At 37.9% G+C, this 16,414-nt stretch overlaps 1 protein-coding gene across 2 annotated transcripts in view; it reads left to right on the plus strand.

The window, feature by feature from the left end:
• LOC140267332 (low density lipoprotein receptor adapter protein 1) overlaps positions 1-14,459 on the plus strand; it is a 42,637-nt gene extending 28,178 nt beyond the window's left edge. The window contains exons 4-10 of one of the 2 annotated variants that reach the window (XM_072362581.1): positions 470-584; positions 1,658-1,730; positions 1,902-1,988; positions 3,956-4,113; positions 4,834-4,868; positions 9,850-9,878; positions 10,520-10,654. In XM_072362581.1, coding sequence (XP_072218682.1) covers positions 470-584; positions 1,658-1,730; positions 1,902-1,988; positions 3,956-4,113; positions 4,834-4,868; positions 9,850-9,878; positions 10,520-10,566 — 544 coding nt within the window. In that variant the 3' untranslated portion in view covers positions 10,567-10,654. Of the gene's footprint in view, positions 1-469; positions 585-1,657; positions 1,731-1,901; positions 1,989-3,955; positions 4,114-4,833; positions 4,869-9,849; positions 9,879-10,519 lie in introns of both variants that reach the window. The other variant, XM_072362580.1, reaches the window with a different exon arrangement.
• The last annotated feature ends 1,955 nt before the right edge of the window (positions 14,460-16,414 follow it).

Consider the following 16,414-nt stretch of genomic DNA (forward strand, 5'->3'; position numbering starts at 1 on the left):
TCCATATGCTTATAACTAAGAACCAGTGTCGATTGACAGCTTTGTTTTGTGTAACACGCATAAAGCATCTCTTATAGGTGTCTGTGCTGCTCGTGGTTTCCCAGCTTCACCATTCCCAGCTGTGGGATTTGATCAGCATATTATTCATGACCATTGTGCTCTCATGCTGTGATTGGTGTGCTTATGCATATGCAAAAGGTCCTGCACTATGGTAAAAGTTATAACCCAACTTGACATGCATGAGGTGTAGCTTACCTTGATGTATGAGGGTTCGTTAACAGTGCAAGCTAGCGACTAATGTTGTGAAAATTTAGTCCTTTGTTCCGTATGTGTAATGCTTGCTTCAAAATGATCTTTGCCTGATAAAATTATTGTCACAGATGGACATATATCTATTAAACTGATGGATTGTTAAACTGGAGTAACATGTATTCTTTTTCCTTTTATTTCTTTGTGTCTTCTCTTCCAGAATATCATACTGCACTGCAGATAAAACTCAGGATAAGGTCTTTGCATATGTTTCTCAGAGTCAGTTCAACGAGACGCTAGAGTGCCATGCGTTTCTGTGCCAAAAAAGGAAAATTGTAAGTCTGCACCACCTGTACCCACACCTTTATAAAGTCAGGTGAAAAATAAAGAACACCCTCTTTAAATCCTTTGATTTCATGTAGCAGGATATACTAAGAAAAAAAAAAAAGGACATTGTTCCAGAAGTCCTATGGTTTGTAAAGATGAAACATTTGACAAACTAAATAAGACCTGAAGAGTCTGAGATGCAGCTCTTTGGATTTTTGCAGTTTCTCTGAGCATTGCACCGTCTTTAAACTGTGTTAAATGTTTTGCAGTTGCGAATAAACATTCTCACTTTAGAATAATGGACTCCAAATTGTTTGGAAATTGTTTTATAACCCCTCCCATATGTGATGTGCAGCAACAATTGCTTCTCTAATATCACCTCCGAAGTCTTGTCTTCTTGCCATTAACATACACTTGAATGGTCAAGACCGACAAACTGACAACACCTCTGCTTTTATCGAGGTGCTCACACTTGCTGATGATCAATTAATCATTTAAGTTAATGATCCTTCTGCAGGTTCACCTATAGAAACCTTCTCACCACTTTTACTTCCTCTCAATAGTCAAGTTTGATCGTCTTCTCTTTGCAAAATCTGGCAGGTTCTTACCTTCCTAATTCCTATTAAAGCAGCTTCAGCACTTTGTCTTTGTCTTTTTTCAAATCATATGGATACCGACACAATCTAATCTGGTACAATATGTTATTGTTCACCTGACGGCGTATTTGATTCATTTTAAGTCCTAACAAATACGTGCCAGGCTTTTCTTTTATAATGTCCTGATAGATTAAACCTCAGAGGGTGTACTCTCTTCTCCACATTACTGTATATCATAGATCTGTTTAATACATGCTTTGTTTACAAGTATGATAACTTTAGAAACGGCATTAGAATCTTATGAATGGTGTGTGGCTCCATCTTGTGGCTTTTTCAATAATTGCACCCTACAGCTATGGGTGTTGTTTAAAAAAAAATCAAACCTCTATGCACAAGATGGAATAACAAGAATACAAAAAAATGTTTAAATGAATATTTTAGGTACATTATATTGCAATGGTATTCTTATCTTTCTCCCCCCACAGGCTCAGGCTGTGACATTAACAGTTGCACAGGCCTTTAAAGTAGCCCTGGATCTTTGGGAGATTGCTCAGGAAGGTAAGTCTCCCAAACCAACAAGAGGAAAGGAAAGTGTATAAACCATGAAGTGTTTGACTACATTTATACGTAATTCTGTTGGTTTACAAGCTCACCTTGCAAGAGAATTTGTTTTTTCTTTTTTTTTTTATTCCATTGGTTTGGTTTTTGGTATGTTTTCTTTGTTCACAGACAAAACCAAGAAGGCTGGGACATGCTGTTCCTGTGCAGCAAGGGATGGGCAGACGGAGACGACAGAGGCGCAGTGTGTTCCAGCAGGTAAGATAATTTCATTTTGTACTCATCCAGTGTCCCTAGGCATCAAACTGGATTCCGCAGCAACAACCTGACACATGATTTTATCACGGAAAGATGCAACCTTGAATGGAGCTGAGCACAGCCAAATGTTTAGACATTTCTACTGTAAGATCACTGATTATTTACAAGTCAGCTGAGGTAAACTCTTATCTGACTAACTGTCACCTTTTTAGCATCCTTGACAATTCAAGGAATAGCAGCACACATCTATATTAAATGTACTGTTCTTTAGGGGGGATGTTTAGGTTGGTATTTTTGAATATATGCCTTTTTTACAGTTACTGACACACCCCCATAAAACCATAATGTTTTGTTTTCCCCTGCCTTCAACTGTTTATATATAAACAAAAAAGTGCTGTCACGTTCAACTATTTAGTCAATACTGGGTTGGAGCTTTTTGCTGCAGAACCTATTTCAACTGCAACATAGCGCAAAGAATGAGAGGATGAAGATGAGGTGACAGATATTTTCAACATTTTGATTAATTGTAAATGAAGACGTCTGCCTGCTAGTAACAAGATTATAGTCATATTATTAGTATTGTAAAAATGATAACCATAATATGTAGCCATCCCTTACACCCTTACAAGTCCAATAGTTTTCACTCAACATGATTATGTACAGGCTTCTGTAGCCAGTCGTATATTTAGGAGCCAATCAGTAAAGCTGTGTGGGCACCTTTTCTTTTTCTTCTTCTTTCCTCTTCTTTCCTCTGATTCTTCACACCAAGGTCCACGCTTGTGCTTTAAGCATTAGCTTTACCAATTGCTCGAAGTTGGACCTACGTTTTTTTTTACAGCTAACCGAATGCCCAAATTTTTGCTGAAAGCACACAGCAACGTCAGTCTCGGTCTTTTCTGCATTGTCCTGTTTATTCTAATTTCAGATCAGGTTTTGAAACATTTCACAGACTTAAATTCGACATTGACGGTGAAGCTGTCACGCAGGAACTGAGGTCATATTTCAGCAACTGTTTCATGTTTTCATTTTCTTTTCTTTTTTTCTTTGCCCTTTATTTAGACAGGAGTGTCTCAGGAAGGTACACGATCTCTTCTTCTAGGGGATCCTCACTAATTGACCACAATTATATCCAGAACACATGCATAAGCCCTGTATGGATTCTCAAATTTTCAAAGAAAGATTACTGTTGGGGGACAAGTAACTAATCACATTTTTGCCACACATGGTCACATCAAGTTGCTATGGTAACTGTGCCCCGGGGAACTGCATGGCACTGTCATCCCTGCTTGCAGCTTTATTCATTTTAATAACCTTTCCTGTTATTGTGTGTCCACTACAATGAGACTTATGAATATGTAGCTGGACGCTGCAGCCTCACACACACATTTTTACTGTCACACCTCACACACAGGACAGATCACCTAATTATATCCCCCTCCTTAGTCTTTGAGGATAACCTAAGATTTTAAGTTTTTTCTAATGGCCGTGACATTTTTAGGTCAGGTTCTTTAGGTCAAAATGGAAGGTCAGCGAAGCCACAACTTTATTATCCTCTCATTTGGTCTGAATTTTAAAAAAAAAAAATTTTAATTTTGATTTTCTTCGTCATCAGTGGCAGTGGCCATTGTCCGTCTTTCAGAGGCCCTCGAGAGGGTCTATGCGAATCCTGGCGGATCTCTGGAGACGTTTCACACTGTAGAGCTACATTTCCCTGTGTAGCTCTACTCAAAGACATGCATGAAAGTGATGCATGAAAAGATCATTGAAAGTCTGTGAGATCCATGAATATAAGATGACGTTCTCTGATGTTCTCTGGCAGTATCTCAACAAAAAAGCTGACAAGCCTCTCTTCTTGTCCTTTCCGTTGTGTGTGTGAATGTGCTCGGTCTTCATCCCTCACCTGTCATCTGTCTTCCGCTGTCCGCTGTGTGTCATCGTTTCTGCTCTTTTTCTTTATTCTCTGTCAGCCTCTCATCCACACCTGCCATCCCCCACACATCCAGCAGCACATAAGCCAGTCGGGATGGAGGAGAGGCTCCGGAGGCCTTTCTTCTCTGCTTCTCTCAGCTCGCCATCACCTCGTAGTAACCCCACTCGAAGACGACCAATTAAACACGACTCTTGGGTAGGTTTCTGCACTGACCTTCAAACTGTTGATTGATATGACTGGGCTAAAACTACGGTTATATTTTCCTTGTCTGTACACGTCACTCTTTGGAACAAAAACTCAAGTCAAAGTTAAGGCACCACAACTTAACATCAGACATTGACCTCCATTATGCTCTGATTACTGTAGGTTAACAGGTGACCGTGATTTATGAGATTCATTTATTTTTTGTACAGTATCAAAAGATATTAGCTAATTTGCTGCATACATTTCTCGGGCACAGGCTCATCTGTCATCCTGTAGTTCACTTACAGATATTCAACACTAGGTGACACCATATTCATTAGAATATTATCCCTACAGAGTAATATGTGCTCATTGTTGCATGTTTCCCATAGCATTGGGAGAAATCAAGCTTTTTTACTGCTGTTTCACTTGTTTATTTAATAATCTTTCCATGCCTCCCATGTGTGTAGCGTTAAAAAGTCATATTTTATCCCGGAAAGACTTTTGCAGAGATTCTATCTGTCTGTAAGGATATTGATTGTGGTACAGAAATAGTGTTTGGAAGAAGAGAATTTTATTTCAGGGTGTTTTTTGACCGTAGTAGTTGACAAATTGATTTATACATCATTTGAACACAACAAGATATGACACAGAGCTGACTCAGTCGAGCAGCTGGATTATGATTCGCAGCACTCTATATGTGTATTGATCCACATGTTTGTGTCTCAACAGGATGTGGAGGATGGACTCGAAGATGCGTTCTCAAGGTAAACTTTGCGTGTGACTGCAGGTCTACTCAAAAGCCAATATTCTTTTATTCTTTCATTTATAAAAAAGGGTGTTTTTCCATGCACACAATCGATTTAGATGTTCGCCTGGAAAATAAAATTTGACGAGTTTGACGACTGGCAAGTAGTGGTGACATGTGACTGACCCGGTCAGTGTTAATCAGCAGAGATTCTAGTGACATTGTATCTTTGCTCTATCATTTTGTGGCATGATTGACATTTAGTCATTTGGCCATGTTTTGTTCTGCTTGTGCTAACCACAAACAGACCAGTGGCTCTGTTCCAGGGTGATTCAGTCAGTCATAGTGTTTTTCAAACATGCAAAAGATTTTTTTTGTGGTTGAAGTGGTCGAAGGGTTTGTCAGCTCACTTGATGAGTGGGCAGTACTCAGTTTGTGACATCATGGTTGTGTTTTTTTTCTGCAGCCGATGGAGATAAAAGTGTATTAATCAATTTCTAAAGCATTGTTCCCGGAGAACAATACATTTGTAGGGAAGCTTTAAGCAAATATCTTTAGAATAAAAAAAAACAAAACAAAAGTAGTGTGTTTTTGAATCATGTGATCATGGATCATGTGAGTGTGTAAATACTCAAAGAGGCTCCTCATGGTTTTCTCACTCTACCTAGTTTAAAAGTTTCAATAGATGGTTTACTTATAACCTAGCAACTGACTCTAGTTGCCCTAACTGTAGATGTTTTATTAAATCAGACAGTTATAAGGTGCTTTTGGACCACTGGAACCTTTTTATAGTTCTTACAACTATTCAAGTTTCCCCTCTTTTTGTGTGACCACACTGCACGATGTGCAGCCAATTGGAGTTAATGAAATTGCTTTTATATATATTTTTTTGCTCCAACATCACAGTAGGAACATTCCTAGCATGAGAGAAAACCATGTCTGCGACAGCTGTATAGTGACTGGTCAAAACAATTTAGCGGTACAGTGACTGGACTGACTTTGGCCCATGAGCAAAACACCACAATCTGCCATTTCCTTCAAAAAAAAGAAAAAAAAAGTTAGTTTGCCTCTAAAAACCTGAACAAAACACAGAGGATTGGAGCCTCTGTGAAGCCCAGAGTTTTGATGTGATTTTCATTTATTCTCCAACCATCAACCACTTTGTTCTTAAGTACTGCAGCTACTTCCTGTCTGAAGGAAGCAGCTGTTTTTGGTTTGATGCAGGACCTTGTAGAACACTTTTTTTATCTTTTTATCATCCTGCCTGTGATGAAAGTGAGACTGATTTAATGTTTCTTTCTGTTCAATTGAAGAGAATGATTTATAACAGACAGTTGCAAACTATGTTTTAATATTTTGTTCGTTTTATGTCTTTTTTTCATTCAAATTAAAAGGTTTTATATGATCTATTTTAGCTATCTTTCATAACACTGGTCCGTAGCTTACAAGGCTGCGTTTTTTTAAACACTATTTCTTTAACTGTTAATGGTAGGGATTCGCTAATTGTGAAATACTTGGCCAATACTCTTACCACGTTTAAAGATAATGATTTGAATGATGGCCTATAGCCATTATCTGTTGTCTTTGTGATTTATTTTCTATGCATTTCAGCGTAAATGGAGAAATGTGCATTATAAAACACAACTGAACAGTTTTAATGTATGTCAGCCCTTGATCAATCTTTGAATGTGCACAAATTCTCTCATACAAATGTATGAAAATATCTTCATTACAACCTTTAACATAAAGAAATAATTTATACAAAAAAAATATTGAACGATTTCAAAAGACCTTTGACAACTCAATGACCTTTAAGTGCTTACATTGTCTTTTTTTCAGTCTTCAGAGCAAAGTCTTACAAGACAACCTGAACCCACTAGATACATTTTGGCCACTGCCATTGGTAGATTTTATACTTATAACTGATTACAGTCAGTAAGCTGAATATAGGCTGATACTGATATTATGCTATCTTTGCATCTCATGTTAAAAGTGAATAATTTATATTTATTCAACTTGTTTGATCATCACTGCATAGTGTGCTCTGCTGAGCAAAACACCTTAACAAGCAGAGGCGACTTTAGAAGTCAGATGTAAAGAAAATTCCCTGAACACTTGTAAAGTCTGTGCTGTAATTTACTATTGAACACAACAGAACATACTATTGATCCTTTAATTGCCCACCTAAAAGGCAAGCACACTGACAGAGCTGTCAGAAACACAGCAAACAGAAAGCAGGTAGACCCACAATACATCAGCACTTCATTTCTGTTCTGGGATTAGAGTGCAACACTTTGTAATCTCTAAAACATTGTGACAGTCTGAAAAATTGACATTCCTTAGTGTGAGATGCCTGCAGAGACATAAAAATGCAGGCCTTTGAGATAAAATATGAGACATGGCAGGTGTGAAAAAGTCCCACATGGACTTCACTTTTAATGTATGTGGGAAAAATAACAATTTATTTCACTATTATACATGCTCACATGTAAATACACATCCAGCACTGGGTGAATCAATATTAGATATTCGAACACACAGACACGATGCACTTTTACGTCTAAAATATCATGTAATTTGTCCCTCTGACATACTCTCACACATTTAACCAAACACATTAACACAGGACTGAATAATTGTTCTCGATACCTGAACTGTTAGGAATGTAGACCAAACAGTCCAGAGAGCATGTAAGTGCCTGCTTTGCTCTCATTTCTTTTTTTAACCAGCTTATTGTGTATGTGTGCTGCAGTACTTTAATAGCCCTCTTTAGAGAGAGTGAAGCCACAGAGGGATGAAGCCCCTCACATTCAAGAGATGGCAACACATTAAGCTGCTCTGCCTGCGGCTAATAGATCTGCTTCCTGTGATGGACTTGAAAAGCGCTGGGTAAAGCAAATGGGTAAACGAGATGAAGTTTGCTAGATGTGGATGTAGATCAGGTAAAGGAAGGCAGATCGTCACCGGCACAGTTCTCAACAAGAATGAGGAAGCGTTGGCCTTAAGTTTGGACAGACGTCAAAAGAAAGACGGTAAAATGTGATGCTCTGGAGGAAGCACCAGTATGGAGTGATAAAGCTAATGTCCGCTGAAGGGATCAGCAAGGATGTCGAGCTCTGCAGTTTTTGCACAGCAGCGGTGAATTACATCAGTCTTGAAACATTGAACACGCATATTGTTGTTATTGCGGTCACATCTATTTAATACAGCATGCAATGACAGTTTACTGACATGACCTACTGGGCCAATGCATCATTTTAATGTAGATTAAATTTTTTTTTTTAAAAACACCAAACAGACAGAACAGCAAAGAAAAAACTAATTAGTCACTTAACATCTCTTTTGAGGAACAAAGGGACCATAAAAAACATAAAAAGGCTTCAAAGATGCAACATGACCAAGAAGAGGTAAAATAATCCAAATTTAATGGAAGGTGACCTCACTGAGACATAATGTCTGAAAGGGAATACAATAATGACCTAAATTAAATGCATAATATCACAAAGAGACGTCTAGAAAGAACAGATAGAGAGAGTGATTCATAAAACCATCGCAAACTCAAAGTAGACAATAGCAGACAACAGGATAGACACTAAACAATCATAAATGGAGGCAAAATTACCCCAAAGAGAGACACAAAGACCACCAGATTATTATAAAGAGATGCAAATTTATGTAAGACATCTGACCGATGCTTTGTCTCTTTCTGCGTTCAGCAAAGATTTGAGTATTTTAAATGTTTCTGTTTGGAGCCTGCTTTCTCAAAACCTGTGAAAATTGCCATGTGAATTTGAAAATACTTGAAGAATAACTGATGTAGAGTGTGGTCGTCAGAAACTCTTCGAATATCCTGTAATCTCATTTTTGTTTTAGGTCTTTCTAAGTAAGTCTGTGTCTAAATTTCTGCCCCTCCTAAAAACTGGTTCCTAAAGTGTGGGCTTTTGTAAACTAGACATGTGGCCTTAAGGGCAATCAGGATCACAACTTTTAATGATTTATTTTGTACAGTTGTACAGGCTACATTTGCTTAAAGGTTATATTTACAGCTAAATAGGGATTTAAGACTGAAGATAAGACATGTCAGGTGTGCTAGTGACAAATCACTGGTATTTTGGGAAGTTTTTTATTTTTGTTGCAGCCCTCAACAGTCTGCAGTCAGATCAAAGACATGCCTTTAAAAAGTGTGTATTCAATTTTTTTTTCTAGCCTTATATATAAAGATATAATGAGAACTTTTATATTTTACTATAGAGGTCCTAAATTCTTCCCTTTAAGAATAATGTATTGTTTTTGATATTTAATGATAAAAAAAAAAACTAATTCCTTAGGTTGGCTTGGGTTGGTGTAGCCTGAGTCTTCCCTGGAGGAAAAAACACCATCACTTGGTCTTTTGAGGTTTTTGATTCCCCACTTAATTTTAAAGAGTGTGTGAGGGTCAATTCAATGTAGATTTACTGTAAACCACTTTATTCTGGGTGTTAACTGCCTCTATAGGGTCACTTGTATTGCTTTATAGCTTTGCGACCACGGCTGCAACTCATGACACCAGACCAATCTGAATAGAATCATTTTAATTAACGGTTTCCACACAGGTCAGCATTTAGACCTCTGTAGAAATTGTACTTTTAGAATATTATAGAAGTGATTCAAGTGGATCCTCCCTGCATATAGCCAGCGCAAGTAGTCTTCACAGCTACTGAAAATCAGTTCACAGGGGGTTTAATTAAATGATTCAGTTTGTATTTAAGATTTTTTTTAAATAAATGTTGACCTTATGTGGCTGCTGGTTTAGCACTATAGTACTTATCTAAATGTCATAAGTAATTTTTTAAAGTAATTTAAGGTTGAGTGTTACTTGTAGCGTACTAAACTCATGGTGGAGCAGTGGTTGCACATCTGGTTGTACACTTTAAGAAACACATTTTCAAGCCACTTTAGTTTTAAGTTACCTTAAACAATGGCTCATTCTTTCACGATTCTGTCCCCTGCCTGGCATGCAGCAACATGGAAGTAGAGGAGGCAGATACTGGTAAGTCATGATGAGTCTGTTATTTTGTCTCAGTATGTGTATATATCACGAGTCCAGAAAGTGCCGTTAGTAAGCAGAATTGATAAAGCACTGGGCCTCCGGCTCTGTGCACCATGTCGTCTTCTACAATATTAACTGCAAGCTCCAAGGAACATTGTAGAATTTGTATGAAAACTAATGACCCCGTACCAGATTACATCTGTATCGATCCAGAACAAAATGATCCCAGCAGTGGAGGCAGTCTTTAACAGCAAAGGTCTCCGAGTGTAGCTCTGTGCCAGCAAAGGTCTGCTCGGAAAACAGATATTTGGGTCTTTGTTTGAAAACTCTACAGTGAAATCACACATAGACTCACTTTGTGTTTAAGTTCTCTTTATTTGATGGCAATTGGTATTTTACTGAGGACCCTCAGAAGTTCTAATTAATTCTCCACTGATGTGCCACTGATGACCCCTCACATTGCACTGTGTATGTTTGCCCTTCGACTTGTTCACAGCCATGCCACTCATTCAAATTGCTGTATTGTTTTTGCAGCTTTTTAACCTCGTGCATATATTTTGATTTCCTTTTTCTGACTGAATATTTAATGTCTCTGACCTCTCTTGTGATGTTCTGCCCTATCTCTGTTCTCTCTCTGTCAGACTGGCCGAGTCCCGCTCCGAACCCGTCCCTGACAATGCAGCTCTGAGTCCCCCGAAGGTTTCCACAGAAAATCTGTTGCCTATGTGCAACAATGAGTTCATACACACTGGCAATAACTGCCCATCCTACAGCGTCGAAGAAAATAGACAGGAAGCACGCTCCAGTCTCCAAGACAGACACAACACAACAAGTTTTGAGTGATCAGAGAGAATATTGTATATTGCACACGCTGAGTCAGGGAGGCTGTTTGTTCTTCTGCATAGAAACATACATTCCCACTGGTTTAAACTCATCTCCAGCCATAGTCAGATTTTGACAGCCTGCCAGGTGAAATATAGAGTGCACATCATGTAATACAACAACACAAGAAAGAAGAATTCATCTCTAATCATCAAATCATCAATCAAATTCCTGCAGAAAATCACAGGATGAGTGTGAGTGTCGAGATTGGGATGAGTCTTCTTTCTTCAATCACAGTCAAAAAAATGTTTTCACACATGAATTCCACATGTTGTGATAAATATTGCACACAGATCTACTTTATAACAGCCCAGATAAGTGTGTGCACACATCTTTCTGAATAAGCTAAAAGCTCTCTGGTCTTGTTTGTTTGGCAGCCTGTCTCACTGGAAGAAGTCCAATGTCTTAATCATCAGATGCTGGCGTAGAACTTGGATGAGCTATACGGTGCATGTGTCATTCAGTCAGACATGTTGATCCAACCATTTCATTTGAGAATTAATCTTCATGTTGTGTAGCAATTAGACACAGAGACAAATAAACTCACCTCTGTTTGATCTTTTTATGGCAATATAAACATGACAAGAAAGATTGCAGTTGCTGGAAATGAAAGACTTGCATTTCAAGGAGGTACACATGGAAAATGAAGAAAATGGAGTGCGTTATTACAGTCCTATTAAAAAGAAAGTACACCTTCATTTACTTCTAAGGTTTTATGTATCAGAGCATCATAAAAAAAATCCTCCAGTACCTACCAGGTTTTAAATTTAGGCAACTGCTTCCTCTTATGAATAACCCATGAGACATTACACTGCGTCATTGTTTAATTAGCAAAAACTAAACCAAACTTATAGAAGTAGTGTTTGGAAAACAGGTACCCGCTATGATTCGATAGCTCGTAGATCCATAGCAATAGTAATAGCAACAATAACTTGGAGCAATCATTTTCTGTGTGATATTATCATATGGTCACATGGTAGTGTTTTTTTTTAAGGTCCCACCACAGTATTTCAGACAGGTTCAGGTCTGGATTCTGGACTTCTCAACACCTTGATTACTAGTTGTAGTTTTTCAGACAATCTTGTTGTAGATTTGCTGCTGTGCTGTCCTGCTTCATGACCCAGTTTCAGCCAAACAGCAGCTGTTAGTAAGGCTGGCCTCACATATGACTAAAACATTTTGCTCTACAAAGGAGTTCATGGTCGACTCAGTGACTACAAAGTAACACGGCTCTGTGACTGCAGAATCATGACCCCGCCGCCACTGTGCTTGACATTTGGTGTGAGATGTTTGGTTTTCTCCTTTAACACTTTGACATTTAACATGCTAACTGAGGCCTAAAGAGTCTGAGATGTAGCTCTTGGTTTTTTGCAGCTATTCTGAGCATTGGCTACAGAGCAGAATGAGTTCCACTTGTGAATACTCTTTCTCACTGTAGAGTGACACTAAATACTCTAAATTGTTCGGCAGTTATGTAATTATAAGAGTGAGTAAGGACCAGATGATTTTTTTATTATGTTGTGAAACATAAAACTTTTTAAATGGAAGAAGGTGTACTTTCTTTTTCACATACTTGCATGCAGTTTATAAAAGATAAGTGTTTTCAGGCCCCAAAATTTCCAGTGTGTGGCTGGTTAATTTAATTACATCTTGCAGCCTTCCTCAGCAGAATAAGCTGATCAGTCATCATGCAAATAGGTTTGCTATACAGCAGATTGTATGGAGCAGAGTGGAGGATGTCATTCATCTCATAAAATAAGCAAATAATCTTTTCAAATCTGATTAGATTTTTTTTAAATCTTTCTTTTAGAAACCAGTTTTCATTGTTTGGTGCAGCAACAAAAACTCTCTCTGGAAGAAACAGGCAGACATCTCTGTAACAATCAACTTCAGCTGTCTTACTGGATTATCTGTAATGACCATATTTATAATCATCTTGTTCATTAAGCTTTGTACATAAAGATGGTGTCACTTATAGCGACAACATTAGATTATGCCAACTGTTTCTTTAAGGTCCAGTCTCATGGAACAGATATCCATTTATATGCTGTATTTTTTCATTGTTAAAGCTGTATCTATTTACAATTTGTGTGCATATTGTATCATTGTAAATTCTTAGAATCAGGGCTTCACACAAGGGTTTTTTTTTTAAAGTATTTATCATTCTTGTTGAGATGTGAGTGTCTAGATGCTTGTATGTTTTGCATTACTGTAGATTAGACAATTTGTACAGATTTAAGTGTGTGAATTTTACAGCTGCAGGAGTTGCTTTATTTTTCCAGAACAGCTTTTAGTTACACATGCAGTACATGATCATAAAACATCTGCTCTCAAATCAGCAATCTGTTAAACTGATCCACACATTTCACTCTTTCCACTTTAACTGCAGCCTGCGCCGTACTCTCAAAATGCAACGTCTTCTCTTTCAAGCGTCTCTCTGATGAGTAGAAATTACTTTTCCCTAATCTTATTATTGACTTAGACTGTGGAGTTTATTTTTATCCACCTCTCATATGCCACTCATTGTCAAGAGGGTATTATATTGTGCCCGAGTTTCGCTGAAGTGGTCCTTCTCTCTGTATTCATGGCATCCTGGCTGAGAATAATTCTGACGGCGGGAGGCGGGGGGTAGCGATGGCTCTGTGTTGTTGTCATGACACCCGCTGCAGAATAATTGGATGGCTTATCAGGTTACACCATGAAGCTTAATTGCAATGTTTAATTCCAGACTGGCTGAAATGCAGACTTGACTGTTTTTGGAAAGAAACCTGTATATTCTGGATCTCAGAAGTTGCTTACAGAGTGTCAGTGAACGATTCATTGACCATGAAGTTCAAGGGCAGCAAAGAATTTAGTCGTTTTGCTTTTTTTGCATCTGCTCGCGTTTCTTTGCTCCATTGTTGATTGACAAATTCTTGTGTGGATGCGTTTATGTTCACTGATTTATTGACATTGAGGGATATTTTGTGATGGGCTTTTTTCACAGAGTTTCAGCTGGTTGCGACCCAGCACTTCATCATAAAGTGCATTTTCATTTAGCAAGTCGTAAGAAGCTGAAGAAACAGCGAACACCTTTAGATATTACAGTTAGACACATTATTACCTTTTCCACCCTTTTGAGTTTTAAAGAAAAAAGCAAAGTGATATAATTACATGTTTGAGTCAAGACTTTCAGGATCTTTTTTCATTGTTATTTAGAATTAAACAAGTCTTAAGTCAATCATTTTGTGGTGCAGATCAGTCCAGCAAGCTCCCAAGAGTTTTGTGTCATATAGCCAGTGTACATAATACATCGATGTGGGCAGACTCCCAGCAAATATTGAGGGGAGGGACCAGCACTTTGAGGTACGTAACATGCCAAACTGAGTCCGGAGAGCGGCGAATGCATATCATCCTGTGAGGTTTTGAGTCCAGGAGATATTAGAAGGTTGTAAAAATGAGACAGATTTTTTTAGCTGGAGAAGCTGAGGATTTTCAGCTGAGCTGTTATCACCCAAAATAACCAGTGAAGTTTACAGTATGAGTTTACTTTAACAAGGTGCTTATGTTCTATCTATGCAACAAGTAGGTTTCCAACAATGTTGTGATATTATTATATTAGCAGTTTGTGTATAAACCACAAGCAGTTGTCCTAATTTGTGGAAAAATGTGTACAGAATTTGGAAACTGTTAAGGTTTGCTACATATTTATGCATAATAAAGGACTTTGTACAAAGATATGATTGCACCCAGTTGTCGTTTTTAATCACAGAAAGTAGAAAGCCAGGGCCAGAGCATATGATAGCAATTTGTGTGTTTTCAAGGTTGCTTTGCAGTTCAGTAATGAGCTGAATATCCATCTCCATCTTTCTGTTTTGTTCCTTCCCCTCACCAGTCCAGAACATTTCAATTCAAACACAAAATGAAATCCATGCTGCTTTTGTGTCAAATATTTTCCAGCTCACTGTGGTCGATCAAAAGCAAGGGCATGTTGTTGTTTGGCTTTCTCACTGACAGTCAGATCAATAAGTCTGTTCATTCAGCCCTCTGCTGAATCAAAGATTAGATTAACCATACCAGGTGTGTGTAACAGCATCTGGTGAATCTTTTTGTCTGCAATTTAATTACCTGCATGACTTCTGAATGATGTCTGAATGTTTGAAATGCAGAGTATAATATGGAAGTCCTATACAATCATATCATTCCACCTTGAACCAGTGCATCCCTGTTGCTGCGTTAGAATAAAACACAGAACCAGGCCCTTTAATGTCAATACTGAGAAAACAGCAAAAGATAACAAATTCGTTGTGCTTTTTCCATTTCCTTGGAGCAATAATAATTGGAGTCAATGTTATTTTTCTGCAAATGGTTGGGGTGATAGCGTTATTATGGTAAAAATGTTTCGATTTAAAAAAGCTAGGGCATAATATTTAATTCCTTATAATTTCTTTTTGTATTGCATAGCTAAACTTAGAAGTAGAGATGATTTAGGTAGGTTTATTTCCACATCTATTTGATAAGATACAGTATAGTCACTGAGAAATGGGCTTTAACAAATGGTAGAGCAGGACATTAAACGGGGTAAAGAACTATTGGCAGGCTCAGTTAGAGTTGAAAAAAATCAGTGAGCATTATTAGAAGTCAAACTGATTCTTCTGGGCAACCAGGGGCATTGATTTCACTCTTGGTAATCAGCTGTCAGAGCTGAGAATTGCTGGAAATGTGCAATGTACATGCATGCTTCATGTGTTACATATATCATGGAGCAAGAAAGCGTTCAGACTTGAATGGACATTGTACTGTGTGAGTGATTTATTTACAGCCCTCATTCTCAGTAAATACTTCTATTCTTAATTAATTTGGGTCTCTTGATTTGTTCATCATGAGTCAGTTTCCTCTGGCTGTTTCCAGTAGTTTCTCTCACAGTACTGAAATGCACAGTTATGTTATAATACAGTATGAGGCAGGTAAAGAATGGTATGTGACATTATAATGTGAAGAACTTAGTGCAAACTAAGCACTTAAAATAGATCCGTTACACTCAAGGCTCACTGTTTTATTGCCAGAGCTTTTACTTGTATATCATCATGTGTCATAAGTACAACATTTTGGTGAACTGTGCTTGGGAATGTATCACAGTTCTGTGATTGTATTACACCTTAATGGTCTCAGCTGCAGCTGGTTCTGTCTTCTGTTCACAGAAGACTATTTGTTCAAGACTATTGAGCAGGCCTCACACAGTATGATTCATATGGCTATATTATAGTTTTATAAAATTATAGAATGATAAATGACAGCAATTATGAAACAACATCTGAAATAAATTCTGAAACTAGCTTGGAACAATTCAGAGGAAACACGAGAGGCTCTGTGACAAGCTTTTTCTGCACGTATTTAGCCATTCAACTTTGTACAAGATTTGGGAGCTAAGTGTTGTCTGATGATAGTTTGTATTGAAATATTTCAGGTTCTAAAGAGGCATCCTGACAGGAGACCTTGGAATCTTATTAACAGATTATGTGTTGAAGCAAGAAGAAGAATCATCATTTGAAACATGATGGTGTGAGGTCTTGTGTAGTTTTATTCTGTCAGGGTTAAGAAAAAGATTTCAGGCAGAAGCTCAGTGTGCACAATTCTACCAGGTAGACATATGCAATGACTAGTCAGGTAATCTA

The sequence above is a fragment of the Leuresthes tenuis genome, unplaced genomic scaffold, assembly GCF_036924035.1.
Source record: "Leuresthes tenuis unplaced genomic scaffold, fLeuTen1.0.hap1 SCAF_13, whole genome shotgun sequence".
Lineage (NCBI taxonomy): Eukaryota > Metazoa > Chordata > Actinopteri > Atheriniformes > Atherinopsidae > Leuresthes > Leuresthes tenuis.